A 27,982-nucleotide genomic window follows, 5' to 3' on the forward strand; every position below is an offset into this window, starting at 1 on the left:
CGAGGGAAAAATAAACTCACAGCAGTGTAAACAAGGAAATGCACCAACTCTATTTCTTCCAAAATGATTTAGCAGTGCCACGACGTATGAAAATGCAGTGATTTAAATTGGATAGATTAAATGAATAAGTATAGGTTGAAAATGGAAGATTGCAGTGATTTAAATTGTTTCTTGAATATGCAGGAGCTGTGCATCACTGCATTAAGGGGATGAAAGTCCTAGAAATACAACAGACAGCAAACTCTCCAAGTTACTGACGCGCCCCTGAAAGAACAAAAAGACTAATGCCCTGTTTGGTTCTTTAGTCACTCCTAAAATTCCTATCACATCGAATGCTTAGATACTAATAAGGAGCATTAAATATAGATTAATTACAAAACCAATTACATAGATGGAGGCTAATTTGCAAGACGAATCTATTAAGCCTAATTAGTCCACGATTTGACAATATGATGCTACAGTGAACATGTGCTAATGGTGGATTAATTAGGCTTAATAGATTCGTCTCGTGAATTAGCCTCCATCTGTGTAATTAGTTTTATAATTAGCTCATGTTTAGTCTTCCTAATAAGCATCCGAATATTCGATGTGACATGAATTTTAGGAGCAACTAAAGAACCAAATACCCCCTAACTGAACCTATTCATGTCAAGCTGTGCTAATGCCCTAGCACAGGCCAAACCTAGAGGTTTGCTTCCTCTCTAGCTAATTGTGAATGGGAAGCACATCAGGCGAACCCCATTAAAAAACATAGCCTTTTCTATGTTTCCAAATCCATGCCGCAAGGATGATAAGCAAATGCATCATAATTGTTATGTTAGTTGGATCATCTGTAAAAGTTTGATCCATCACTAATGATTGTAACATTCATGATTCTAGAAACATCCTTAATATCAAAAGCAATTTATGATGCCAGTACAACAAAATTCTCATTTATATGAAACCATATAATATGATAAAAAAAACAATGTCACGTTAACACAGAAATTTCATTGAAATAAAATTATAGTCAAGGAAAAGGACCAGTATAACATTCTGTCTCTATGTACATTCCAAATTTCTAAAATGGAACAGGAAGTGATACCTCCAAATTTCACAACTGGCAGGAACATATAGAGTAATGCAATCCCATGACCGTTCCAGGGTAAGAAATCACCATTCCTCATGTGGAAGAAAAATCTGAAATTAGAGTGGAAGAAATAATTAATTTGTTGACTAAAATCCTATTTTGTGTGATTGGTGATAAAAGAACAACTAAGAAATATACAGATGTATCAAGAATATTAATCATGTGGTAGGCAAAAGAAGTATGATGCGCACATGTGAAGAATCAAAATAACAGGATTGGGAATCGAATGAATGTGAAATACACAGGCACTTGTTATTTTCAAACAAACCCAAAAAAACCATTGATGCAAAGGATGAACAGCAAGCTAATGACTAGGAGTGTGGATCCCCCGACCTGGCAGCCAAACTAGCGCAACATCATGTACCGGCATACTATGACTATGCTTTGAAAACAAAGATACCACCTAAGCCCTCCGATCAGTTGACCACAATAGCTAACCACTACTGCAATTGCTCTGCAATGCCATAGACGGGGTCGAGCATCCACAGATGCTTCGCCTATCCATGCATGTCATCAATGGCAAATATATTCACATTGGAACAAATATTAAGAAAACAAGCACAAGAAACTTTACAAATTCAGAAACTTGAGTTGGTATGCATCTGCTAATTGCATCAGTGAAATGACGGTAGGATATGGAGCAGAGCAGGTTTGCAGAGTTCTCAATGTAATCCTCATGTTCTTTACATTATCATAAGTGGATTTATTTAACACCAGTACTCAGAAGGATCAAAGCAATATGGTAAATAAGTTGAACTGGCAAGGAGTTAAAAAATACAAGATCCACTTTTGTTAGCACCTAGTAAGATCTGAACTGAATCAGGAGTAACATTCTTGGAACTGTGGACTTAAATGGATAGCTAAGTAAAAACTACATGAGCAAGAGAGGAGCATGGAGAAGGTTTCATATAAATGAATATCACAATCCCATGCTCACAGTTGCCATTTACGGAGGTGTCAGGACATGAGACTCAGCCGAAACAGACTACAACGAATTTCAAATCAAATAACAAAAATGAATTAATGATCAAATCAGGAACTATTTCATGTTTTGGAAATGTTGTGCTTATGTTGAAAGCAAATGTGAGTTTAAACATTGTGCTGGGGATGACAGCTTACAAACCTAATGGCACAACATTGCAGTTGCAGCTTCACAAACTAGAAGAACAGAGATAATTGTGCTACATTATTACAAAGGTATTTGAAGGGCGGGCCTGGTGCAAGCAGTAGAGTCTTACCACCTGTGACCGGAAGGCCCGGGTTCGAGTCGTGGTCTCCTCGCATTGCATAGACGAGGGTAAGGCTTGCCACTAACACCCTTCCCCAGACCCCACACAGGTACACCCTTTTTATTACAAAGGTATTTGTTCCCACTTTCAGGCCATGGCATGCAAAATTAAAATTCAGAATAATGTGAGAGATACCAACTAATAGATGGCTATACAAGACGGAATGGCGTACTGAAAGCAGATATGCTGATAACTTGCGGATTTGTTTTCTAATCAGGCACTTTAATAGTAGAAGCAATCTGGTACTGTTAAAAAAATCATTCTTGAACCAGCTACGTGAGAAAACTCAATATAGTAACATTCACACAAATATTATTTCCTGTGTCCATTCCACACCCTTATGACCAATTTATCCTTTGCCATAAAATTTCATTATTTGAAATTTTGAGCCACATATAATATTCATGTGCCAACTGCACAAATCTTTATGATGAATTTATCATCAATTTCAACACAAACCCTTATGGTTTTGGAGTTTGGGTTGCTTAGCATAAAAACTTAATGGTAGAACAATATAAGTTCAGGCCAAGCGGAGGCACTTCTTGATAGTGGAGGCCGGAGGGGGGCGAGCATGAGGGGGTGTGCAGACAATGCAAAGACCACACATAATATTCGTGTGTCCACTGCAAATCTTTACAATGAATTTATTGCCAACCATAAAAGGTCTTTACAATGAATTTATTGTACAGGTTTCAAGCTTTGGTACACAGGGACAGTCACGAATAGAAATAGAGTAGGAGTTTTGATTGATAAGAGCCTCAAGAATGGTGTGGTGGGAGTGAGAAGGCAGGGAGATAGGATTATCTTAGTCAAGCTTGTCATTGGTGATGTTAGTCGCTGAATTCTTACTCTTGGTAGTAGCAGAATTCTTACTCTCATCGAGAGAGGATGACACTAGAAGTTGGGGTAATTTTCTGGTTTATTTCTCACACAAATGCCATGCCAACCTAAGGAGTTGGGGATACATATTTATAGGCTGCTAGCCAGCCAAGCATATGCCAAGATGCCAAGCATATGCCAAGATGCTAGTCCTAGATGTTGTCCTAGATGCTATCCTAGATGCTAGTTCTAGATGTTGTCCTAGATGCTAGTCCAAGATGCCACACAGAGACTTATCCATCATTCTCCCCCTAAGTCTTGTGCGTTGTCTTGCGGGAAAGTTGAACCATCCCGGTCCTAGAACAGAGTTCAAGGAACTTGATCCTCCCAAGAGGCTTGGTAAGCAGGTCCACAAGCTGGTCCTTGGTGTTGATGTAGCTCGCCTTGATGCTTCCTTCCTCCAAACAGCCTTGGATGAAGTGGTACCTCACCCAGATGTGCTTACTCTGTTCATGGAAAATGGGGTCTTTGCCAGGGCCAGAGCGGACTTGCTGTCCATCCTGAGCTCCATCGCTCTAGTGTCTCTGTCGAGGAGATCACCAAGCAGTCGAGCGAGCCACAGTGCCTGAGTCGAAGCGGTGGAGGCCGCTATGTATTCAGCCTCGTAGCTGGACAGGGCCACCACCTGCTGCTTGACTGACTGCCAGCTAACGAGGCACTTGCCGAGGAGGAAGAGGATCCTGCTCATGCTCTTGCTGGTGTCGATGTCGCCGGCGTGGTCGCTATCGCTGTACCCAACGAAGTGTGCCGTCCCAGGGCACCTAGGGTAGTAGAGGCTGTGGTCGAGAGTCCCCACAGCATAGCGGATGATCCTCTTCGTAGCTTGCTGGTGCTTCATCATCGGTCGCTGCATGAACCGACTAACGTAGCCGACTGAGAATGCCAAGTCTGGCCATGTGTAGGTGAGGTAGCGAAGGCTCCCCACAAGACACCGGTACTGCATAGCGTCCACCTCCTCCGTCGTGCTGTCGTGGCTCAGCTTCAACCTCTCCTCCATCAGAGTGAGAGCTAGGTTGCAGTCGGTGAGCCCAGCTAGCTCAATGACGCGATTGGCGTAGGCAGTCTGTCGAAGCGTGATCCCGGAGTCATCCTAGTGCACCTTGACTCCCAGGTAGAAGGAGAGAGGCCCTAGGTCACTCATCTGGAAGGTGGCCTTCACCTTTTCCTTGAATGCCGCCACCTCCGCTTCCTTGGTGTCGGTGATCACCAAGTCATCGACGTAGACACCCACCAGCAGAGCATTTCCTCCACTAACCCATCGGTAGATGGCCGCCTCGTACGGGCTTTGCTCGAAGCCAATCCCCTTTAGCGTGGAATCTAACTTGGCATTCCACGCCCTCGGTGCCTGCCGCAAGCCATAGAGGGCCTTGCGCAGGCGGAGCACCTTGCCCTCCTTGCTAGGGATCACAAGTCCCGACGGCTGGTGCACGTAGACCTCCTCCTTCAAGTCATCATTAAGGAACGCTGACTTGACATCCATGTGATGAACACGCTAGCCCTCCTAGGCAGCTAGCGCAAGGAGGAGTCGCACAGACTCCATCCGTGCCATGGAAGCAAAGGCGTCGTCGAAGTCGACCCCCTCCAGCTGCATGAAACCTTATGCCACCAAGCGAGCCTTGTGCTTAATGATGGCACCGGCTTCATCCCTCTTCAGCTTGTACACCCACTTAAGAGTGATCGCGTGGTGACCACGAGGAAGGTCAGCAAGCTCCCAGGTGCAGTTTTTCTCAACCACATCCATCTCCAATTGCATCGCAGCGCGCCATGCCGCGTGTCTCTTGGCCTCTGCAAACGACCGAGGCTCGCTGTCGTCACACGCAAGGTGCAACTGCGCCTCCAGGTCATGAGGCACTAGTCCCGACACTGGCTGGTCGTTGAGAAGGTTCTCTATCGTACGGTACCGCAACGGCTTGCCGTCATGGTACACGTCGATGCGCTCCTTATCGTGAGAGAGTGGAGTAGCGAGCTCAACTGAGCTATACTCGACACGAGCTGGTGTTGGAGTAGACGTGCCCAGAGAGGTGCCTGCCGATGCTGGAGTGCGTGATGGTGCTGGTTGTGGTGGAGTCGGCGAAGAACTCATCGTAGTCAAGGTCCTAGCTAGACAGCGTGGTGCTATCGAAGTAGTAGGCGTCGGGGTCGATGGAGGCTCGGGGACTAGGGTAGACGCGCTCGTCGAAGAAGAGCTACCTACTCCCCTAGCTCCCTCAAAGTGGACATACTCGACAGTGATGTCGTCATACGTCGAAGCCGAGCCGTCGTCCACCGCCTTGTCCCATGCCCATCCTCACCCTTCGTCGAACACAACGTCGCGCACCGTGCGCACATGCTGTGTCTTCGGATCAAGGATGCGGTAGGCCTTCGAGCCCTCCACGTAGCCGATGAACACTCCCAGAGTGCTCCTATCGTTGAGCTTGCTGATGTGGCCAAGCTCCTTGGCGAATGCGAGGCAACCGAAGACCCACAAGTGGGAGACTACTGGCTTACGCCCATGCCAAGCCTCGTACGGCATCCTGCCGTCGAGCGCCTTGGTAGGCGAGCGGTTGAGGATGTAGACGGCCAACACCAACTCCTCTCCCTAGAAGACAACTAGCATCCCCCTCTGCTTGAGAAGGGCCTGAGCCATCCCCACAACCGTCTGGTTGCGCTGCTCGATGATGCCGTTCTGCTGCGGGCTGTACAGCATGGAGTAGTGGCGCTAAATACCCTTATTAGCGTAGTACGATGCGAATTCAGCCACCGTGAATTCACCGTCGTTGTCGGTGCACAGCACACGCAGCTTGCGGCCACACTCCACCTCCGCAGCAGCCTACGCTCGCCTGATGGTATCCGCAGCCTCTCCCTTGCTGCCGAGGACCATCACCCACATGTAGCGAGAGAGGTCATCGACGAGCAGCAGGAAGTAGCATCGTCCTCCTGGTGTGGCTGGTGTCACCGGGCCACACAAGTCCCCGGGCACAAGCTCGAGCCTCTCCTTGGCTCGAAAGCTCGCCTGCTGGGGAAAGGGTAGTTGCATCTGCTTCGCCAACACACAGACGTCGTAGAGCTGCTCCACATGGTCAAGGCACGGTAGGCCTCACACCATCTCTATGGCACTGAGCCGCTTCAGGGCCTCAAAGTGAAGGTGCCCGAAGCACTCGTGCCACTGCCATGCCTCGTCATCCCAATGAGCAGCGAGACAAAGGGGTTGTGCCACCTACACGTTAAGGACGTAGAGTCGATTTACGCTTCTGGATACCTTGGCAAGAAGGCGGCGACGGTGATCCCAAATCCTCATGACTCCATCCTCAACCACCACGCGCAAACCATTCTCATCCAGCTGTCCCAAGCTGATGATGGAGTTCCTCAATGCGGGGATGTAGTAGACTCCGATGAGTAGCCTGTGCTCACCAGACACGGCGGTGAATATGACGGAGCCGACGCCCTTGATCTCCACGCCGGAGGCATCCCCAAACTTGACGGAGCCTCGGACGCTAGAGTCAAGCTTGATGAAGAACTCCCGTCGACCGGTCATGTGATGGGTGGTGCTGGTGTCGAGGCACCACCCATCAGTCTTGTCGTTGCTAGAGCCGTCGCCGAGGAGGGCGTGTGCTTTTGGCTTGTCAAGGTGGAGGAGAGCCGCTACGGCCGGTGCCGCTGGAGGTAGCTCGATGCTTGCATGTGCCATGAACAGAGCCGGCTCCTCCTCCTCCGCCTGTGCGATGTGGGCCTGACCACGTCGTGGCTGTCGACAGTCCTTGGCCCAATGGCCAAGCTGGCCGTAGTTGCGGCAGGTGTCGTCTCGTGCCAACTTGTGCTTGCCGGCAGCGGCGCCCTGGGTGCCTCTGCGGGCATCACCCTTGGCACGTCCTCATGCCCCGGCCTGGGCGTCTTTGTGCGCCTTGCACGGCTTGCCGTGGGAAGGCCGAGGAAGTCGTTGCCAGGGAAGGAAGCGGCGCTGCCAGATTTGGATGAAGCTGGCCTGTCGCCTGTCGCTGCTACCATCGATGAGGGGAGCGACGACTCAGTCAGATCCAACTTGGAGGGGCCCACCTCCCGCCGACGCTGCCACCCATGGGGGAGAGGACGCCGTCGCCGCTCACGGGAAACAACAGCAGGCACACAGGCTTTTTTCAAAATACACGTGGAGCTTCATCTCAGTCGGGACAACATCTACCGCGAACCCCTTGCCGTGCCGCTGCTAGTAGTCAGCATCGGGATGATCCTGTACCTCTCGTCATGGTGGCGCACCAGCTCGCCGCGCGCGCGGCCAGATTGGGTTGAGCTGGCGATGGGAGTGGTCGAAGGCTGCGGAGGCGTCGGAGGCCGCTGAACATGCCTCGGAGACTGCGGAGGCGAGGGGGAGGCTGCGAGCTAGGCTCGTGAGGGGTAGCGGCGAGCTAGGGTCGTGCGGCGGAGGGGCGGTGAGCTAGGGTTGTGCGGGGGGGGGGGCGAGCTGGGGCGAAACCGACGTCTCCTCCGGGTCCTCCCCACGATCTGCAGCCTGTTCGTTTGGCTATGGCTTGTCGTAAACGATCATAAATTTCCAGTCAGAACAGTATTTTTCTCACACAAATCAGCCAGCAGTACTTCTTCACGAACCAGCAACGATACGAACCAGTCAACCGAACAGACTGCTGGAGATTAGAACGAAAATGAAAAAAAAAGATACCACAAAGAGGAGGTGGGTGCGGGAGAAAAACGGAGGGACCGAGGGAGCACCCGTGGCTCGGGTCGTAATCAGTACCTAGGTCTCTCTCTCTCTCTCTCTCATATATATATATATATATATATATATATATATATATATATATATATATATATATATATATATATATATTCAGAAGTCGCGTTTCAGTATTCTTTTTAAGTATTTCGAGTACTGGATGTAGTACTGACTGATACTGAACACGGTTCAGTACCACTCAGTATTTTTTTCTGGTCAGTTTTAACTTAGTGTAAAATAATTCTACACCTAGGACGTAGAATAGCGCTGCCTGGTATATTGAGAATCCTCTTGACAGAATATATAATAAGCATCAATAAAAGAAACGGCTCTCGTCAATAATGCTTCCTCTTCTTCTTTGTGGCCCACGAGTAGCAAACCGGCCCTTTCTGCTTTTCCTTTTCCTTCTTTTTTACCCTACACAGCCAGCGGCCGAAGATAGCAGTAGCAGTGGCCCTAATCCCTCCCTCCAGCAAGCCAACGCAGCCCACCGATGCTCGCGGCCCACTCTGTCTCGCCCGAGGTCAGCCCAACAACGCATACTGTCGCCTCGGCCCATGCAAAAAACAGCCCCACACCATCACCCCGCTTGCTCTCTGTGATACGTGGGCCGCTCACCTTGACTAGCTGCCATGTTCCCCTCAAAAAAAAAAAAAAAAAACTAGCTGCCATGCTGAACCCACCGGTCAGTGCCTCCTTGTTCCTCGAGCCGTGCAGAGGTCGGACTCCTCCGAGGGACAGCCTGTTCGCTTGCTCGTAAACGATTGTAAATTTCCAGCCGGGAATAGTGTTTTTCTCTCACACCAAACCAGCCAACAGTAAATAATCCACGATACGATACGGTCTCCCGAACAGGCTGTCTCTCAGAGGTCTGTTCTTCGTCCGATGCTCCCAGATGCGTACCCATTCAAGCATAATAGTCGGTCCACCTCCACCATAGGCCATAGAACATGACCACCGTCCCAGTCCACGCCCGGTCCATGACCACGGACCACTTGACAATTGACACGTGGCTGCCAAGGCGCCGGCAGCAGCGCCTCTTTTGCAAAAGGACCCTTCTATTTTGGGAAATTCACCTACAATCTCCTCCCTATTCAAAATAATTAATTGTCAGTTCTAACTCCCTATTTGTTTTAAAAAAATAGGATATGTAGTCCAGGAGGAGCGGTGGTGGTGATAGTAGTTTGGAACCGCTTTAAGGGCGGTCCAATGTGGAATTAATGATGGTCTCTATCTCTATTAATTAAGATGCCACCTAATTAAAACACTGACATGACAACCTAATTAACAAGGAAAGAGAGAAAAATTTAAGGAAACAGTTTCCTCTTAGAGAAACGACATCGGCTCTTAAACTGAGGGAGGAAGAAACTGCAATTTCTACGTTGGGAGGAAACCATCGGTTTCTACAGGTGGGGACCACGATGCACGCTCGCCCGCGCAGCTGCGAGCTTGCCTGTGTTGCCGCGCACGGTTGCCCGCTGGAAACCTCGCGTGCTGGCTCACTGGCCGCAGCGTGTCCTCGTCCGCCCGCCCACCCGTCAACCGCCGCGCGAGCTCTCTTGCCATCCACTGCGCGACCTCCCTCGTCGGCCGCGCCCTCCCCGATCGGCCAAGCCCGCCGGACCCGCTCGCGCACACCGCCACGCCCGCTCGCGTTGCTCGTCCCGGCGGCCTCCACTGCCCCCTCCTCCTCTCACCTGTTGTGCTTCTTCTTGCTTGGGGAGTCTGGTCGGGGGAAGAAGATGGTGCTAGGAGAGAGAAAGAGAGAGAAAAAACAACACTTATTATAGGAAGACCCCTCCACTTTGTGGGGGTAGGGGTAGTTTCTTGCTCATGTGGCTACTATGGAAACCGTGCGTAGTTTCTACCATTGGGACTGTCCTTAAAAGCGGATTCCCTGTGCGAGCACGCGATAATCGCGCTAAATACATGTGATTTTTCACCACCTCGGACAACGTACTGCGGGGCTTGAACTGCGATCATGATTTTTGGTACTGCAGCTCTCCCACCGCAAATGGCGTAACACACCGCGTGGTGGACATCCTGTTTGGAACGATGACCGGCAAAATCGCGACCGCGATAAACCGAACGTGGCTTGAATCCAGTAATTTGCGATTTAAGCCTCCGCATTTCATTTTCCCACTTCTTCGGTTACGCGCGACCAACCAACGCGTGAAAATCACATGACGTGCGCACGGGTTTTTCTCTGGTGTCTCGCGTTTAAGGGCCACAAACGCGGAAACAAACAAGGCCGTAAGGTGAACCAAACAGGGCTAGAAGCAGGAACCGCAGAAGCTCTGGATATTTTTTTAGATCTTAAGAGGCGGGAGGGGAAACACCATTTTTGGTGGCGTACGATCTCCAACTAGATTTTTTTAATCTTTAGAGGCAAGAGTGGAAACATCATTTTTGGTCGCGTCAGCTAGATGATGTAGCTAGCAACACCAATTTTGGTGGTGTATGCAGGACCGTCTCTATTAAGAATCGATAATAAAGACGTCCTCTAGAAAGCATTTATGTCTATTTGTGAAGGTAGTAGTGAGCAGATTACTGCTTATAAAATTATAATAATCATGCTTCTGAGTAATAGATGGAACAGTCTTTTCTTCAAAAAGAAAAATGCAATATACTGACCGAAGCACATCATGTTCTAATAAAAAACAGTTGTTGCTTCCAATTAGGCAAATAAATCGGATTCACCAAGTCCACGAGAAGCGGTGGTTGTGATGCCGGAAGCTAGACTCCAGAGCAGAGCTGGATGTTTTTTTTTTTTTTGGATTTTCTAGAGCTCAAGCTCCAGCTAGTTTTTTTTAATTATTATTTTCGGAGGCAGAGTAAAAACATTATGTTCGCTTGTCCTATAATCCGTACTTTTCAGCTTGTTTTTTTAGCTGGAACAATATTTTTCTCTCACAACAAATCAGCCGTAACAGTGTTCCGGCTTGTTTTTTCAGCGAAGCGAACGGGACCCATTTTTGGTGGCATACGAGCTCCAGCTGGATTTCTTTTTGATTTTCAGAGACAGAGGCAGCCTATTCGGTTGGGGCTGAAACGACCGTATACGATCGTGGATTATTACTGCTGGTTGATTTGGTGTGAGAGAAAAATACTATTCTGACTCAAAATTTACGATCGTTTACCACCAAGCGAACAGGCGAGGACTGGCAACACCATTTTCGGTGGCGTACGCAGGACCAACACCGTTAAGAATCATTGATAGAGACCATCTTCCGAAGGCGTCCTCTAGAATACATTTATGTCTGCCTGTGAAAAGCCAAAACATAGCAGTGAGCAGATTACTACTTGAAAATATGATAACCATGTTTCTGAGTAATCTACGAAACTCTCTTTTCTTCAAAGAAAAAATACAATATATATACTTATTATGGGTCCAGAAGCACATCGTGTTCTAATAAAAAAAGTTTATTGCTTCCGATTAGGCAAATAAATCGGATTCACGGGACCACAGCTTGGTAAAAACATAAAGTCAGCTCACGTGGACCACCCGTACGGTGATTTTAGTTTTAGGCCCGTTCACTTGAATTTATCAGCCGGCTTATCAAATAGAATCTATAGTGTTTTTCTCTCACAACAAAACAGTTTCAATCGGTTTTAATACCAGACAAACAGGTCTAATTGTTGTTTAGAGGACAAATACTAAAAATCTTGTTGTGGAGATCATCTGTTCGTCCACTATGCAAGACGGTAATGGCCACTTTTTTGTGAAATCTTGTGCTGCATCGGCACAATAGCCTCACAAGTTCAGCTTTATGGTCAACATATCCATTGTCGATTATTACAACTTTAAGTGAATCCAACATAACATTCTATGCCTTTCAGTTCTCTAGTTGGCTACATAGACATCTCGATGACACCATGCACGAGTAGGGGTAGCCATCCTAAGGAAAGGAATTAAAATGTATTTTAAAATTTTGAAAAGACTACTAACTTGAAGTAAATATTGATAGCTACCTATGAGCAAACCATATTATATACTCCCTCCATTCTTAAGGGTAAGTTATTCTAACTTTTAGACACATAGCTTTTATTGTGAATCTTAAGAACTAGAATGACTTACAATCTTAAGAAGCTACAAAAGGAGAGACTTTTTTATTGGAATGCATGTACGTACCATACTGTCCCTCAGCTGCACCACAAGCCTTCGTATGCCAGCACATTTTCGGAGAAGATGTAGCATAGCTGGCTGAAAGCCATGCTGTATCTCCACAAATTTTACCAGCAAAACCTTACACCTAGCAAGTGTACCCGTGCATTTCAGAAATCTCTCGTATTCTTTTACGCCCTGCAAAGATACGAAATAAGACGTGAGAAAGGAAGGGAAGCAAAAGGATATCTTGTAGGTTATAAAAACTGATTTGGCTTGTGGGCACGAGAAACGGGCCAAGCCAAGTCAGGGCCAAGATACAAACGATCCTAGTGATCACGATCGACCACTAAAGGTTAGCCTAGCTTCTTGTAGGATCCTCATCAAACACGCCTATAATATTGTATCTTACTAACCCTACAAAACTCAATGACTAGATTTTTTTACTTGAAAGTTTTATAACTTATCTATTTTTTAGCCTCTTAGAGAGCATCTACAGAAGGTTCAATACCTGGCTTTTTATTACAAAAATTAGAAAATAAACCAGAAATTAAAGCTCCAATAGACTTAACCGCTCTTCGGGGCTGTTTGGTTCATGCACGAACTCCTAAAATTCCTGTCACATCGAATGTTTGGACACATGTATAGAGTATTAAATATAGACTAATTACGAAACTAATTGCATAACTTGCGACTAATTTGCGAGACGAATCTTTTAAGCCTAATTAGTCTATGATTTGACAACGTGGTGCTACAGTAAACATGTGCTAATGATAGATTAATTAGACTTAAAAAATTCGTCTTGAAAATTAGCCTCCATCTATGTAATTATTTTTATAATTAATCTATATTTAATGCTCCTTATTAGTATTTAAACATTCGATGTGACATGAATTTTAGGAGCGACTAAAGAACCAAACACCTCCTTCGTCTTTTCCACGCCACCGCTACATGACACTCTACATTCATTATATGGTAGTTTTGTATGTCTTGACACTCTAAAAGGCTTCAAAATGAATTTCATACTAGTAGTAATAGTAATACAAAAATTAAAAAATGTGTAAGGCCATACCCGCGTAAGGTTTACAGTGAGGTCCAGCTCGTCAACCGTGTTGAACTGCCGCGTCAAAGCGAAGCCAGAAGAATCGGCTTCTACCTCTAGGCGCCGGAGTTGGTGGCCGGCGCGTGCGAGATGATGGCGGCTGGAGTCATAGGCATGGCCGCTGCTCCACCGCACCTCCGAGAGCTTCGGGGCAAGCACGCACAAGTCACACCTGATGCACGGATGAAACGTCTGGAGATTTGGGGCGTGGACACGGAGCCGGCCGTTGAGTCGCACGGCGTAGGAGATCTCGAGCCACTCCACTGAGTCGGAGCGTATGGATAGGTCGCCAGCTCCGTCGCCATCGCCGTCGCCGTCGCCGTCGCCCTGCTGCAGCATGATCCACTCGATCACGAGCTTCTTGAGGCACGGGCAGCGAGACGACCTCACGGGGCCGTGCAGGCAGGCAAACCGTATCGTCAGCGTGGCCAGCGCCTTGACACTGAAACAGTCTTTACTCTCGATTGGGAAACCCTTCAGTCCCGGTTTCTCAATCAGGAGTACGAATCTGGAACTAAAGGACCCATCCTTTAGTCCCGGCTTCTCGCCCGGGACTAAAGGTGCATCTGTAGTTCTGATTGGTAAAACCAACCAGAACTAAAGAGGCCTCCCGGCCTGGTCACGTGGGGCGACCCTTTAGTCCCGGTTGGTATTGCCAACCGGGACTAAAGATTTTCTTTTTTTTCTTTTTGTTTCTATTTTTAATTGATAATTCATTTTGGTTTTCGAATATGCATTCTACGCTGCTAGTAATATACGTATTCTATATTTTTATAATGTTCGAACATTTTGTACAAACTAAAGTATGAAACTAACGTATATATTACATGCATATACATATACTGTACGTTATTTTATGTACATATAATATATATATATATATATATATATATATTACAAATAAAGCTTGCATTGTTTATTCTATCATATCCTTGGGATAACAAATTCACTTCATCTGGTTTGGCTTTCATGTTTCGTTGACGTCATTGTAGAACTCGCCGGTGGGGTTGAGGACCTGGTCATTAAAAAATCCTGCTATGGTCTCTTAAATTGCTTTTAGTTGATCACGTCGTATGACTTTTTTCTTCAACCATAGAGTCTTCAATAAAAGCTAAAGAAGAAGTATTAATATATATATATATGTGTGTTGGTTACGTGATTACTTATATATATGAGCATTATGAATATATGAATATATTTATATAACGTATTTTGAGGATCTCTTCAGGAGTTCTTTTTGCATACGCTATGATGAACTCGCAAACATAGTATCCGCAGTAGTTGTTCCCCTGTTTTTGCCTCAGAATCTACTTTTACGAGAAAAAAGATCCGGTGAATTGAAAGCATGCATGGTGTTAATTGAATTATATATTTATATAAATGTAGCTAGTACTTACTTTATGTGCGATTACATCCAGTGACGCTTTGCAATGTTTCATGTCGTGTTCCTTTCATGTGGTGTTCCTCAATAAAACTTTTCTAAACATTGTGCCCAATAAAATAAAAAATTAATTTGGTCTTTAATAACTGTTGCAGTTAAGAGATCGGGGTATATATAGTTACTAGAGAAATCAAATTACCCTTGGATAATATCTATCATGTCTTGGTACTCTGTTTGCTCTTTTCTTAACGAGTCTAAGATGCTCAAGCGACTATTGGCCATATCGATGACCATCAATATTCAGTGATTGCTGCATATGTTTTTATACACAAATATGATTGACATTAACTAGAGTCAACATATATATATGGGAGATAGCTTAGCTAGTAAGCAAATAATTGAACAAATGTCCATATGATCGACATTAATTATTTAACACTCACTTAAAGTTGTAGGAGAAGAGTATGTTCTTATTTTGTTGGTTCACTAAGAACCTCATGAGATTTTTCTCGAGTTCAGCTTTCCATTGAGGCGGGGGGTTAGGGTGTTTGAATACGACATTTGGATCAATGAAACCAATATCATTATCCTTTCTCTTTCTGAGTTCTGTCATCTCATATCTGCATATATAAAAATATAGTGTAAGAATATATAATTTATATGTATACATGTAGCTTTATATATATACGCTTTAATAGTAGAAAATAATCACATTTACAGACAATAGTAGCTAATGAAACTTTTATCGAGAGAGTCCAGGTGGCATAGTTGGTGTAATTCTATAAACTCAACATATATAACGTCATCGCTACGAAAGTAATGTTGGTTTCTAACTCTAACAGGAACAAAGGCCCCTCCCCGTTCACACGCCGCCATGTACCACTTATTTAGCAGGTACATTTGCGTACCCAGATCATCTAAGGCCTCAGGGTTGCATAGACTCTTTCCATGTTCAAATTTCTTCCAAGGATCCACTCTCGGAGCAGATAGTCCTTCAGTGAGCACTTGGGCAAGATCCAAACCAGTTTCCTCGTAAAACCGAGCCAGCTCCTTAAAATCGACGTCTAATTCTAAGTTCGAACCATATTCATTATGAACGACAAGAGGAGGGACTGATTGTTGCGATTGTTGTCCGAGTTGTGCAACACCTTTATCTAGTCTAGTCTTTTTCTGCGCCGCCTCAAATGACTTGGTGAGAGAGCGGTCGTAGTCCGATTTTGGCAGGGTCTTTTGAGATTCTCGCTTTTTCTGGTACACCTTCTTTCTTAAAAGATCTGGAGGTAGGTAGAAGTACGGTTTCTCTGGGTTCTCTCTCGCTTCTCGTTGCTTTTTCACTTTTTCGAAGAAATTGTCTACATTTTTTTGTACTGCAGCATTTAATTCTTTTTCACTTTTTTCGTAAGATAGTTTTTGAGGAATAATTGGATTAGATGTGGCTTTCTTCTTTGCCAGCTGGTGGGCCAACGGCTTCGTTTGCAGGGCGGACCTCTTAGGAGCTGGTTTCTTCTTAGTCATCAAGGGAGACGAGGAAGCCGTTAGAGACCTCTTTGGAGGCGTTGGAGATCTCCTTGGAGGTGGCGGTGGTGGCGGCGTTGCCACCTGATTTCTTGGAGCACTATGATGATCTAGAGATTGGGTAATTGGACTTAGGTTGGCGGAGACCCTGCTGTGTGAGTACAAAAAAGAATAATTAGGTATAAAAAATTGTTATTTTTAATCATGCATGTTAATAGAAAATTAGTAAAAAAAATTTTGTTCACTTATGTCTGCACCTATTGTCTGGCAATTAAGGAAGCGGCGGTAGACTAGAGACCCTAGGAATAATGATGTAGCGCTTGCGCTATAGTATGAATGTCTTCTCTACTTCTTCTAGAGTCTTCTCTCCATCACCTCCTAGAATGTCAAGAGCCAGATCACTAAAATCTTTGTTAACTCTATCCACTGAGACGCTAACATATACAGGTGGTATTATTGCATTATGGATTCTTGATGTCTTGGTAGGATCTAGAGGAGAAAAAATACCGAGAGCCACTATGATTGTGGCATTCTCTTTTGGAATATATAGCTCACATGATATAAACGGTGCAGTGATGTCATCCACAGGGAAACGTAGCATTGCGTCATATTGATTTGGCAACTCCATGGAAACGCAGCTGCTTTTCAACTAATCAGGGGGGCTAATATTAATGTTGATTCCTGCATCTGATGTCTGCCTTTGGGCACTCATTACTATTTGCACTTGCTTTATGATTTCGTCTTGCATTCTTGCTTTCATATTTTTTTCGCGCTCTTGTGCTTGAAGCAACGCCTCCCGTGACTCACGAACATATTCCTCCAACCTACTGATCCGTGCTGCTTCCTCATCCTTCCTTCTCTGCCGGCTTCTGTAGGTATCTCTGTCGTTCGGGAAACCATGCTCCCAAGAAATGTTCTGTCATAAACCTCTTGTTCGGCCACTGTGTTCAGTAGTCCCAATGGCATACGTTAGTTTATCCTTCTCTCTATTGGGCCTGAACGCACCAATAGCTTTAGCTTGTAGAGGATAAGATAATTTTTGTGTTGCTCTTTCGAGTTTTTGACCATGAACCAGCTTCCCGGTCTCTAGGTTCAGTCTTTCCCCATAAGCGAAAAACCAATTTTTTGCACGTTTGGGCTAATTGAGTGATTCTGATGTGATACCCTTGGCAAGAATGTCCGCTTCTATTTTTTCCCACTTGGGAATGGCAGTCGCGTAGCCACCTGATCCCATGCCATGGTGGTATACCTTCTGTCGGGCATTCTCTTGGTTCCTTCTCACCCGTTTCTCACCCTCTTCTGATGTCTTGTACTGTACAAAATCATTCCAGTAAGGCCTCAACTTCGCGAGCGGGCCACTAGTATTGAAATTAGGCGTTAGGTTCTTGACATATTTCGTGTATAGGGATTTCTTCCAAGTCTGGAATTGTGTGGCCATCTTCTTCATAGCCCACTTTCAAACTAGCTCCTTCAATTCATCATCGTTGATATCATCATAATCATCCGCTTGTAACGTGAAATGTTGAAGGATATCATCCCAAATTAAATTCTTATCAAGATCAGAGACAAAACTAACATGATGCTCGTTGATCTTTTGCTTCCATTCATGGGCACTAATCGGAAGTCTGTCCCTTACAAGGCACCCACAGTGTTGCACGAATTTCCTTGCATGTGGACCAAGTGGTTCGCCTGTCTCAATATTGAATTCCGATGTTATGTAGCGCCTCTCCAATGGCTTTTTCGGGCCTCGAATATTTTTGCTTTTCGCCGTTGTGGTCGTCGATCCAGAGGGCTACGTTTAAAAATAAATAAATAAATAAATATCATGTGTACACATAATAGATGATAGATATTCAAATATATATATATATATATATAATATTTAAATATATATATATATCTCGCGAGTATTTTTTTGCATAATATTTTCTTGGTTATCTTCAAGAGCTAGGTATTGACTCCCGTCATCTACATCCTGCTGGTCACCATCGACAAATTGAGTGTCGGTGTCGATAATATCCATCATTTCTTCATCCATGTTGTCTCTCAGGGCAGCCATCTAGCTTTTACACCACTAGATATATCTATAAAAAATAAAAACTATGTCTATAAAATGGACTCCTGCAGGACGTGCCACCTCGAGGATAGTAACATTTGTAGATGATATTTGTAGGTCTGAAGTTATCAAATATCCATCAAATTCTAACTTAAAAATATGTTTAAATAAATAACCATTCGTACTAGTTGACCTTGCTTACGTGATCATCTCGACGAGCATTTCTCCACCGGACGGCACCGTACTTGGCCATGAAAGAGCTCTGATTCTACGAGGAAGGGAACACGGTCTTCCACGACCGTTGCCGCTCTCCCTCGTAGAATCAAAGCTCCTCCTTGACGTCCGTTACCGCTCGACAGAGAACATGCTAGCTGAGATGAACACGGTCCGCAAGTTCAACTAGTACAGATTTTCTATAATTTTCTAACTATTTCATTTTATGGAAAATTTAATTATAAAAATAAAAGGCATGATTTCTAAGTATTTCATTTCATGGAAAAATCAATTCTAAGTGACCTCCTCGACATCGGCGAGCTCGCGGGCGTTTCATGGAAAAATTAATTATAAGTGACCTGCTCGACAAAATTGAGAAAAAACACACACTCTCATGACCTTACTTACGTGATCATCTCGGCGAGCATTTCTCCACCGGACGGCATCGTACTTGGCCACGGAAGAGGTTTGATTCTACGAGGAAGGGAACACAGTCTTCCACGACCGTTGCCGCTCTCCCTCGTAGAATCAAAGCTCCTCCTTGACGTCCGTTACCGCTCGGCAGAGAACATGCTAGCCGAGATGAACATGGTCTGCAAGTTCAACTAGTACAGATTTTCTATAATTTTCTAACTATTTTCGAAGTATTTCATTTCATGGAAAAATTCATTCTAAAAAGTAAAAGGCATGATTTCTAAGTATTTCATTTCATGAAAAAATTAATTCTAAGTGATCTGCTCGACATCGGCGAGCTCGCGGACGTTTCATGGAAAAATTAATTCTAAGTGACCTGCTCGACAAAATTGAGAAAAAACACACGCTCTCATGACCTCACACATCTTCTAAAATCACGTAAGCCATCGCTTGTCGATCCGATCCGATGGGGTTTAACCAGCGCTAAGCGTCGTTTAGATTGCCTTGGTTGACGGTTCATTCATGATTCATGCTACTGACAGGCACATACAACAGACACATACAAGAGATCAAATGAGCCTTGGTCGTCGTCTTCCAAACCCCGTCGGCACATACAACAGGCACATACAAGAGATTTTTTTACTTGAAAGTTTTATAACTTATCTATTTTTTAGCCTCTTAGAGAGCATCTACAGAAGGTTCAATACCTGGCTTTTTATTACAAAAATTAGAAAATAAACCAGAAATTAAAGCTCCAATAGACTTAACCGCTCTTCATCTTTTCCACGCCACCGCTACATGACACTCTACATTCATTATATGGTAGTTTTGTATGTCATGACACTCTAAAAGGCTTCAAAATGAATTTCATACTAGTAGTAATAGTAATACAAAAATTAAAAAATGTGTAAGGCCATACCCGCGTAAGGTTTACAGTGAGGTCCAGCTCGTCAACCGTGTTGAACTGCCGCATCAAAGCGAAGCCAGAAGAATCGGCTTCTACCTCTAGGCGCCGGAGTTGGTGGCCGGCGCGTGCGAGATGATGGCGGCTGGAGTCATAGGCATGGCCGCTGCTCCAGCGCACCTCCGAGAGCTTCGGGGCAAGCATGCACAAGTCACACCTGATGCACGGATGAAACGTCTGGAGATTTGGGGCGTGGACACGGAGCCGGCCGTTGAGTCGCACAGCGTAGGAGATCTCGAGCCACTCCAGTGAGTCGGAGCGTATGGATAGGTCGCAAGCTCCATCGCCGTCATCCTGCTGCAGCATGATCCAATCGATCACGAGCTTCTTGAGGCACGGGCAGCGAGACGACGACACGGCAGCTTCCAGCTCGCGGCCGTGCAGGTAGGCAGACCGTATCGTCAGCGTGGCCAGCGCCTTGAACACGCCGCCGGCGGGGGGCAGCGCGAACCGCAGGGTGTGATGGCTCAGGTCGAGGCTGATGGACGTGGCCCTCTCGCACAAGGGAAGAAGGACCTCGCCGTCGCCGTCGTCCTTGGCGCTGCTGCGGAGGCACAACGGCAGCGTGATCCGGAGCTCCCCCGCAAGGCGCGGCGCTGCGACGTGCAGCCACGCAGCGATGCGGTCCGTGCGCAGGTGGGTCGAGCTTTCGAACGGCAGGGTGATCTCGAGGCGGCTGAGGCTGACCGTCGACGTCGTCGCCCCGGCCCCGGCGGCGTGCGCGGCCAGGGCGGCGTCGACACGGTCGGGCACGCGGCCGCCCGGGGACTCCGGCTCGAACTCGCACATGTAGTGGAGGGAGATCACGGAGGTGTGAGCCCAGACGCGGCGCCAGCGGCGGGAGAGCATGCTCGTGCGCGCCGCGTCGGCGGTGCCCGGGAGGCGGATCAGGATGTCGTGGAGGAGGTGGTCGGGGAGGTCGCTGATGCGGTCAGGATCAGCCGCCTCGTCTCCGGCTCCGGCTCCGGGATCGACGTCGCCGTGATCTGTCCCCCATGATCTGTCCCCATGATCGGTGATCCGCCGCCTCCGACTCCGATGATCAGTGGTCTTCGACTCGTCGTGTTCCTCCCTCGCAGTCTGCCTGGCTGCGGTTCTTATTATGGATCGTAACTCGTGAGCGCCGATGGATCCGTTACTAATTCGGATGGTTAATGGGCCTACTTAGGGCCTCATGCAAGTTCTAATCTGAACAGCCTCCTGTGTTCTTAAAGTTTATTACTAGCATCATGCTTGATTGCTGGTTCGTTTTTGCTGAAAAGACAAGCTGAAAAATACTATTTGCTGATTTATTGGAAGAGAAAAATATTATTTATTCGCTGAAAAAGTATGACGGAAAAGACGAGCGAACAGGGTGCGACGGGAAAAATTAATATCATGGTAATTCAAATTCGAGTCCGGACATCTGCATGCTTCAACTAAAACTGAGGTCAGTTGTAAGGAGTGGATGCAGCATCTTGACTTGAAAAACTTTTGGATCGTTTGCAGCTAGGCTTTAAGTGGTGTGTTCACGGAATGTGATAGAACTCTTTGTTTGTGGCGCCGATAATGCTCCACGCGGGCATCCGTCCGTCTGGACGTCGCGCGCCACACTTCGTCTCGCCGCTTTTCGTCCATGCTGCTCGCGTTGCTCGCCTGCTCGTTGCGCTCCCGGTCCGTGGGGATTTGACCTCCACGTCGCGCAGCCCACCCGCCGCTGCCATCCCTCATCGCGCCCCTCCTCTACCCATATCTCACTTTCTATCTCGCGTCCGCTAACAGCAGAGTGCCTCCCCGGCCTCTTCCCCATCCCCAACGCCGCCGCGGTGCCTCGCCACCGATGCCGCTGCTGATGGCCGCTGGGCACACGTGCTAGGGAGCCTTGGGTCGCCTCTTGCCGAGCCTAGGGATCCCACGAGCGCGGCCAGATGCTGGCGGTGGTCACGCACCGCCGTTCGCCGCCCACCTCGACGGCCGGAATAGACCGACCCAGGCCTCCCCGCATCTATATTGCAAATAGCCCTGGGCAAATTTAACCGAGAATCGAGAACCGAACCAAAAGAACCGGAACCGAAAAATTCGGTTCCTGATATTGAGGAACCGAAATAACCGAAGAAAATTCGGTTCCTCGGTTAACCGAATTACATGAATTATACTTCGCTTACTTGTATTTTGTAGATTATGTTTGGTTTATGTGTAGTGTTTTATATTTGAACTTGTGTTACTATATTGCTATTGTTTTCTTATATATTATTATTATTAAAAATAAATATAGTGTTGAATAAATTTGCCTTAGAACAAGTATATTCATTATTGTCTTGAGGTCTTCTGAAAAATTTCGGTTAGTTCGGTTAGAACCGGAACCGAACCGAAATGACCGAGAACCGAAATGCTCAGTTCCTAAAATTTTTTGGAACCGATCGGTTCCTGTTTTCTAAGAACCGAATTTCATCAATAACCGAGGGAACCGAACTGAAACCGAACCGAGAACCGAACGCCCACCCTGAATTGCAAATGCATATTTAAAGTGTCTCAAACGTTTCAGATGTATGTTGCAATTGTTTCATATGAATGTTGCAAAAGTAGATCAGGGATGTTTGCACATGTTGCATATGTTGCAAGTGTTTAAGAGGCATGTTGCGTTTATTCAAAATGTTTCATCTGTTCCAGACGTATGTTGCAAGCATTCTGATCTGAATGTTGCATATGTTTCACACATATGCTGCAATAGTATGTTCCAAATGTTGCCGTAAGTGTTTTTATGTTCCAAGTTGCAGGTGTTTAATCTAGATGTTGCATATGTTTCATACATATGTTGCATATGCATGTTCCAAATGTTTCATCTTCTTCAGACATATTTGCATTCAAGTGTTCTTATGTCGCAAGTGTTTCATGTTTCAGAAATACGTCCAAAGAGTCATGGGGCACGCCCCGGGCGTCAGGGGATGGGGCGTGGCGAGCTGAGGGGGTTGCGGAACAGGCACATTGGGCCCAGGAGATAGGGCGCGCAGCGCCCTAGGGGCTACGGACGGGGCGGGCTGGGGGCTGACACACGTTGCGCTTGTGGATGGGCGTGCTGTGGGAAGACTAGGGTGAGTCGCTTGTATTGGACAGGCTCCTATGGATCGTATCGTACGGGTGAGGAGCTGCGTCCGGACACGCTGCTGAGGCCAGACGTCGAGACGCTAGTGCCTCCTTATGGCGCACATGTCCTGCACGCTTCCCTCTCGGTGCACCTTTTCACCCAGCGTAGCAGTGCAGGGCACTTCGCCGCCTCCATGTCCACCCCTACGTGCTGCTCCTAGAACATGGCCGAGAATGACACGGGCGAGACATCCAGGAACTCGAACTTGTCGCTGCCGGAGGGGATGTCCCCGAGCACTGCCTACGGCCATTGGAGGTGGCCAGGAGCTATGCCACCGTCGTCGCCTTCTCCCCACCGCGGCTAGTGAAGAACCTCATCTGCCTTCTCCTCGAGTCTCGACGCGGCTAGTGAAGAACCTCGTCTCGATCGACCAGCCATTGTGACAGATCGCTTGAACTTATCAGTATAGCTTATCAACCATAGAACAGTGTTTTTCTCTTACAACAAATCAGCTTCCGCCGGCTTATCAGCCGCAGAAACCATCAACCGAACCGCACGAGGAAGGACAGTTTACAACAACATTGTTGCACAAACTTGGGGTACTAACACTACGGAATAGGTGAAAATGCAGTGACGGCATAAAGCATCTGCAAAGCGCAAACAGCACAAATTTTTCCGGTGGCACCTTGAAACAGCGCCAGTAATAATATCTGATGGCGAAATTGCCTTTACTACCACCTAGATATAGTGTACAGTGATGGGGAACCAAATAACATATTCAACAGGAAGGGATAAACCAAAAAAACAAATGGTGAATCCCTATATGGTCACCCTTTGTTGTTCTCCTTGTATGGATTGTAACTTCTAATGAGCTATCAAACAGTTTCACACCAATCTCACATCTCTGCATCCTACAAGTAGCTTACCATATTCTTGTTACATGCTTAAAGATGCTCGTCCATTTTATGCTGATTCAAATTCTCAATTCTTGCAACGACATCCCATGGTCAGCAACTTTTGTATTAGTTGAGGAGCACACAACAGCTTTTAGTAGGATCAACTGTAAAGAAAAGATAAACTTGTTAACAGAACACTTCATACCAAAGGACAAAGTCTAAATGTCTAATAATCAGGTTAGTTCGGTAAAGAATAAAGATCATGAGGGTGAGAGTGAGGGAGGATACCATGTGTCAGTTTTTAACCAAAAGTTCAGAAGTCATATTTCGTCCGGCCACTTCTCAAGATTATGCATAGCATATCAGACAGCTTAGAGGTTTTGTTGTAGAAATTCCATCCCTCGAGCATCAAACGCTTTCTTGAACCTTTGAAATGGACAACCTCAAAACAATACAAGATTTATTCTAGATGTTACAATAAATAGAAAGCATATACAACAATGTTACACAACATGCACATTTATTGGATTAGTATAATCCTGGAAGAACGACCCATATTCGCATGCTGACAAAGTGGTCATAAATTGGAGCATAGCTTATAACAAAAGAAAACATCATGAATCCACAATGCACAGTATTATCACAGTACTCAGAAATTTACTATTGAACTATAAATGCCATATATGCGTTAAAAAGTAACGATGAACCAATCTTTCTAGTTTTCTCATCTATATGAGCAATTTAGCATCATGTATTCATGTGTAACAAGGAGCCTGCGCAGAAACTATTTTTTTATTAATGTTAGGCCAAAATATTTACATGAAGAAAAAGAGAAACTTTTGACTTATTAAGTCCCTTACAAGCAAGAAAAGTGTTATACCTTAACATCCAAGGGTATACCATGAAACTATCCAGCACCCTCAGGCGAAGTCCAATTATAAACAGCACAAGGCAAGAAGAGAACAGATGCTCCATTAACTTCACCAGTAAATGCCTCGTGCTTAGAAAATTTTCCAAAAGCCGATGGCTGATGAGACTTGACAACCCATGCCAGTGCTAATTGGTCACCAAGCATATGGGAAGTCTTAATATATCTTAAGCTGTAAGCTTCAAGGACTTGTTTCAAGAATTCCACAGCTCTGAAAAAAGAGAGTTTAATTTGAAGTTTGCTGGCTTTCTATAATATGATCTATTCAATTGCTGTCAACTTACTCAGTGATGCCATCCCTGGTTCCTCTTACCGCAACAAACCTAGAGTTCAAAGGTTGCCCTTTGTTATTACGAAAAGTAAGAGCCAGATGGCAATGGGGATATTTTTTGAATATATGTCCAAGATCATCAACCACTGCTATATCGGAATCAGTCAAAACAAAATGATTCAACCCCTCCATTCTATCAAATTCCACAAGCTTTTGCTCCAGAAATGCCTGAATGTGAGGATAAGATACATAAATATAATTCTTACAGTTGAAAATAATGCATAAAGATATGACGATAGCAGTAATACGTGGATCACATAAGAAGTAATTTTGAGAAAGCATATGCATAAAATTTAATGATCTAAATGAAGCTGATAGAGTGATAGACTTGCAATGTATGTCTTTATTCTTTGAAGCATCAAATTTCCTCGAGAATAGTTTCCTTCAATAGGCAATAGTGTAGCACTCCCTTGATTTACTAAAATTTTTGAACCAGGATCAGTCAATATGATCACGTTACTTCTTGGCATTGATACCTGCAGGGCTTTACAGACAGGATCAGGTGTTAAATAACTCACATCACAATTGTTGTTGGAATTAATGTAGCACACTGCACATTTTAAGTTTCAAATAAGATGCAAAGGGATATTTGAATTGTTATGGGGCATAGGTAGCAATACCATGAACTCATACGTCATTTCTAGAAAGGGTTAAGATAGTGATGTTAGTATTCACATTCATTGCATTACTTTCATGTTTTCCTACCACACGGGATAACAATCTCAACAATAGGAAGAAAGTACCAATTGTTTACTTGTTTAGTAACTCTAATAAACATTAATGTTTGATAGCAATCACTCACAACATACAATAATGCAGGACTTGGAACATCTTAGTTGAAATGCTGGATATGCTATCATAAACATAGGGATGGAACTAGAGATTCAACTCTAATTCAAATATATGGGGTGTCTTGCAATCTATTATTCACAAGAGAGAAAATTATTCGAGCCACATCAAAGTGTTAGTGTTAAACTTGCCACCTGTAAACAAAATTCACACAAACTTAGAGAAAAGGAAGAGGTACCCTTATGAAACTGATGAAAGTGTTCAGAATGGCCACGGATCTTTCTATTTTGCTATAAGAATGGTTTCCAACAGTTACAGAATTAGATGGAATTTTTCCATCTCCAGCTGAGACAGAATTGTAGGTTGTGAATACAGTAACAAAAGAAATGTGTTCTTCAGAATAGTTCTCTTCACTTGATAGGTCAATCTTGTTCAGAGCTCTAAGTCCTGAGCAAAGTGAGAGAAACATCATCAGTCATATGAACTCAGTCACTAGGTTACGTTGTGCCAACAGCATGGAGGTACTGATTTGAGAAAGACAGAATGCAATCTACCACTATTAAGTTAAGATTACATAATATCATGTTTAAGATATAAGTGGAACATCAAGATTCTAGATTTATTATCTGAAACATGCTGTTCAAAGCAATGCATTAGAGAAATTACTTTATTGACCCTGATGAACTGATTTTGCAAAAAGCAACATTCTTATCCTGATTTTGCCCCATGCTTGTCACAGAAAACAAAAGCTTCCAGTTTGTTAGGCTGTAAATCCAGCTCAACAAAATCTAATATTACAGTGGCAGAGCCACAATGCAGAATGAGCATACAATCGTATCCCTATCATTTTTTTCTCGAAAAGAAAAACATTACCCTGTGATAGCATAATAAAACGTTTCCAGTGCACGATGCATAAGCGAGCTAACTCTTGACATTTTAGTTGGACATGGACTATCGAACGTTAATTTGTACCCTCAACACACACAAAATCCACTGCCACAATGACATTGGTACTGGTAATGGTTGCTCAATTTTAAAAACAATCCTCTGTGTCCAGACAGCCCTAGATGTCTCAAACTAAGATCTAAGCAGCAGCCTCCACAAAAACCACTAAATTTAGCACGAATGGAGCTTGCCGAAGCGAGAGGATTAACCTTGGCACTGGAGTCGGTTAGGGCGGCCTTGTCCGGCGGCGGGGCCGAGCACGAGACGGTCAGGCCGCTTCAGCGTGGTTGGGGGTGGCAGGCACACGCCCTTCTCCGCCGGTGCCCAGGGGTGCAGCCTGGACACTACTAGCGCGGGATTGGATCATCAGGGGGCAGGCGTCCTCATTCTGAGGGGGAATTGGAGGGGAGAAGGGAGAGGTCCGTACCAGAGTAGATGAGCGGGACGAGGAGCACCGAGCCTCGCGGTACGGCGCGGATTCGAGGCCTCGGTCTCACCATCTAGGGGCGGAGAGGCGGCAGCGGAGCCCCGGTCCCGTCGGGGATGAAATCGACTAACGTCGGGCCGACGACGGTGGGCATATGATAAGCGTATTGCAGGAGTACACCAAATTTGCAAGGGACCTGGTGAAGCAGCGCCTCGGAACATTCAATTTGAGCTTTGATGCGATGCATTGTGGGCAATCGTGGTGGGCGGGTTGGGCTGGTATTAAAGTCGGCTGATAAATCGGCTGAAGCTGTTTTATTGTGAGATAAAAATATTCTAGCTGATAAGTCGGCTGATAAGTTCAAACGAACAGACCCGATGCAGACAAATGCATTGTTTGCTGTTGTAAAGGTTCATAATAAAATTCATTCAACTTGTGTGTGTGTTTTTTGTTTATTTAGGTAGGAAGATGAAAATTTGAAAATGGACAGCTAAGACTGAAATTTTTGGCGGCAGTGAGATTGATTTGGATGTGTCTTCTTCTGTTATCCCACATGAAGCATAAAATACTAGTTATAAGACCTGAATGAAATAGAGGTATGTGAGAGTGGGAGGCAAATATAAGAGATCGGTTGGAGTTCATGTAAAAATAGATGTTGAAATCTGGATGAGGGAGCTCCACTTTTTTTTAGGGGAAACGTGGGAGCTCTACTTTATTTACTCACTCACTTAGGCTATCTCCAACAGGCCATCCATTGGGGTACCTAAATCCAAAATAGGTCTCCAGCAGGATATCTATAGCCTCCAACAGAATACTTATATAGAAGATCAATTTTGGTTGTCAGGAGAGG

The 27,982-nt window shown here is 45.4% G+C and overlaps 1 protein-coding gene and 2 pseudogenes across 1 annotated transcript; all 3 read right to left on the minus strand.

Annotated features, from left to right (window-relative positions):
• Positions 1–3,724: 3,724 nt before the first annotated feature.
• On the minus strand, positions 3,725–4,294 carry LOC136465179 (secreted RxLR effector protein 161-like). The gene has a single exon (XM_066464022.1). It carries the CDS (start codon positions 4,292–4,294, stop codon positions 3,725–3,727), a length of 570 nt encoding a protein of 189 aa, XP_066320119.1.
• Positions 4,295–11,854: 7,560 nt separating this feature from the next.
• On the minus strand, positions 11,855–21,462 carry LOC136465181 (uncharacterized; annotated as a pseudogene).
• Positions 21,463–23,454: 1,992 nt separating this feature from the next.
• Positions 23,455–27,363, minus strand: LOC136462725 (uncharacterized; annotated as a pseudogene).
• Positions 27,364–27,982: the final 619 nt, after the last annotated feature.

This window comes from Miscanthus floridulus, chromosome 7 (assembly GCF_019320115.1).
Source record: "Miscanthus floridulus cultivar M001 chromosome 7, ASM1932011v1, whole genome shotgun sequence".
NCBI lineage: Eukaryota > Viridiplantae > Streptophyta > Magnoliopsida > Poales > Poaceae > Miscanthus > Miscanthus floridulus.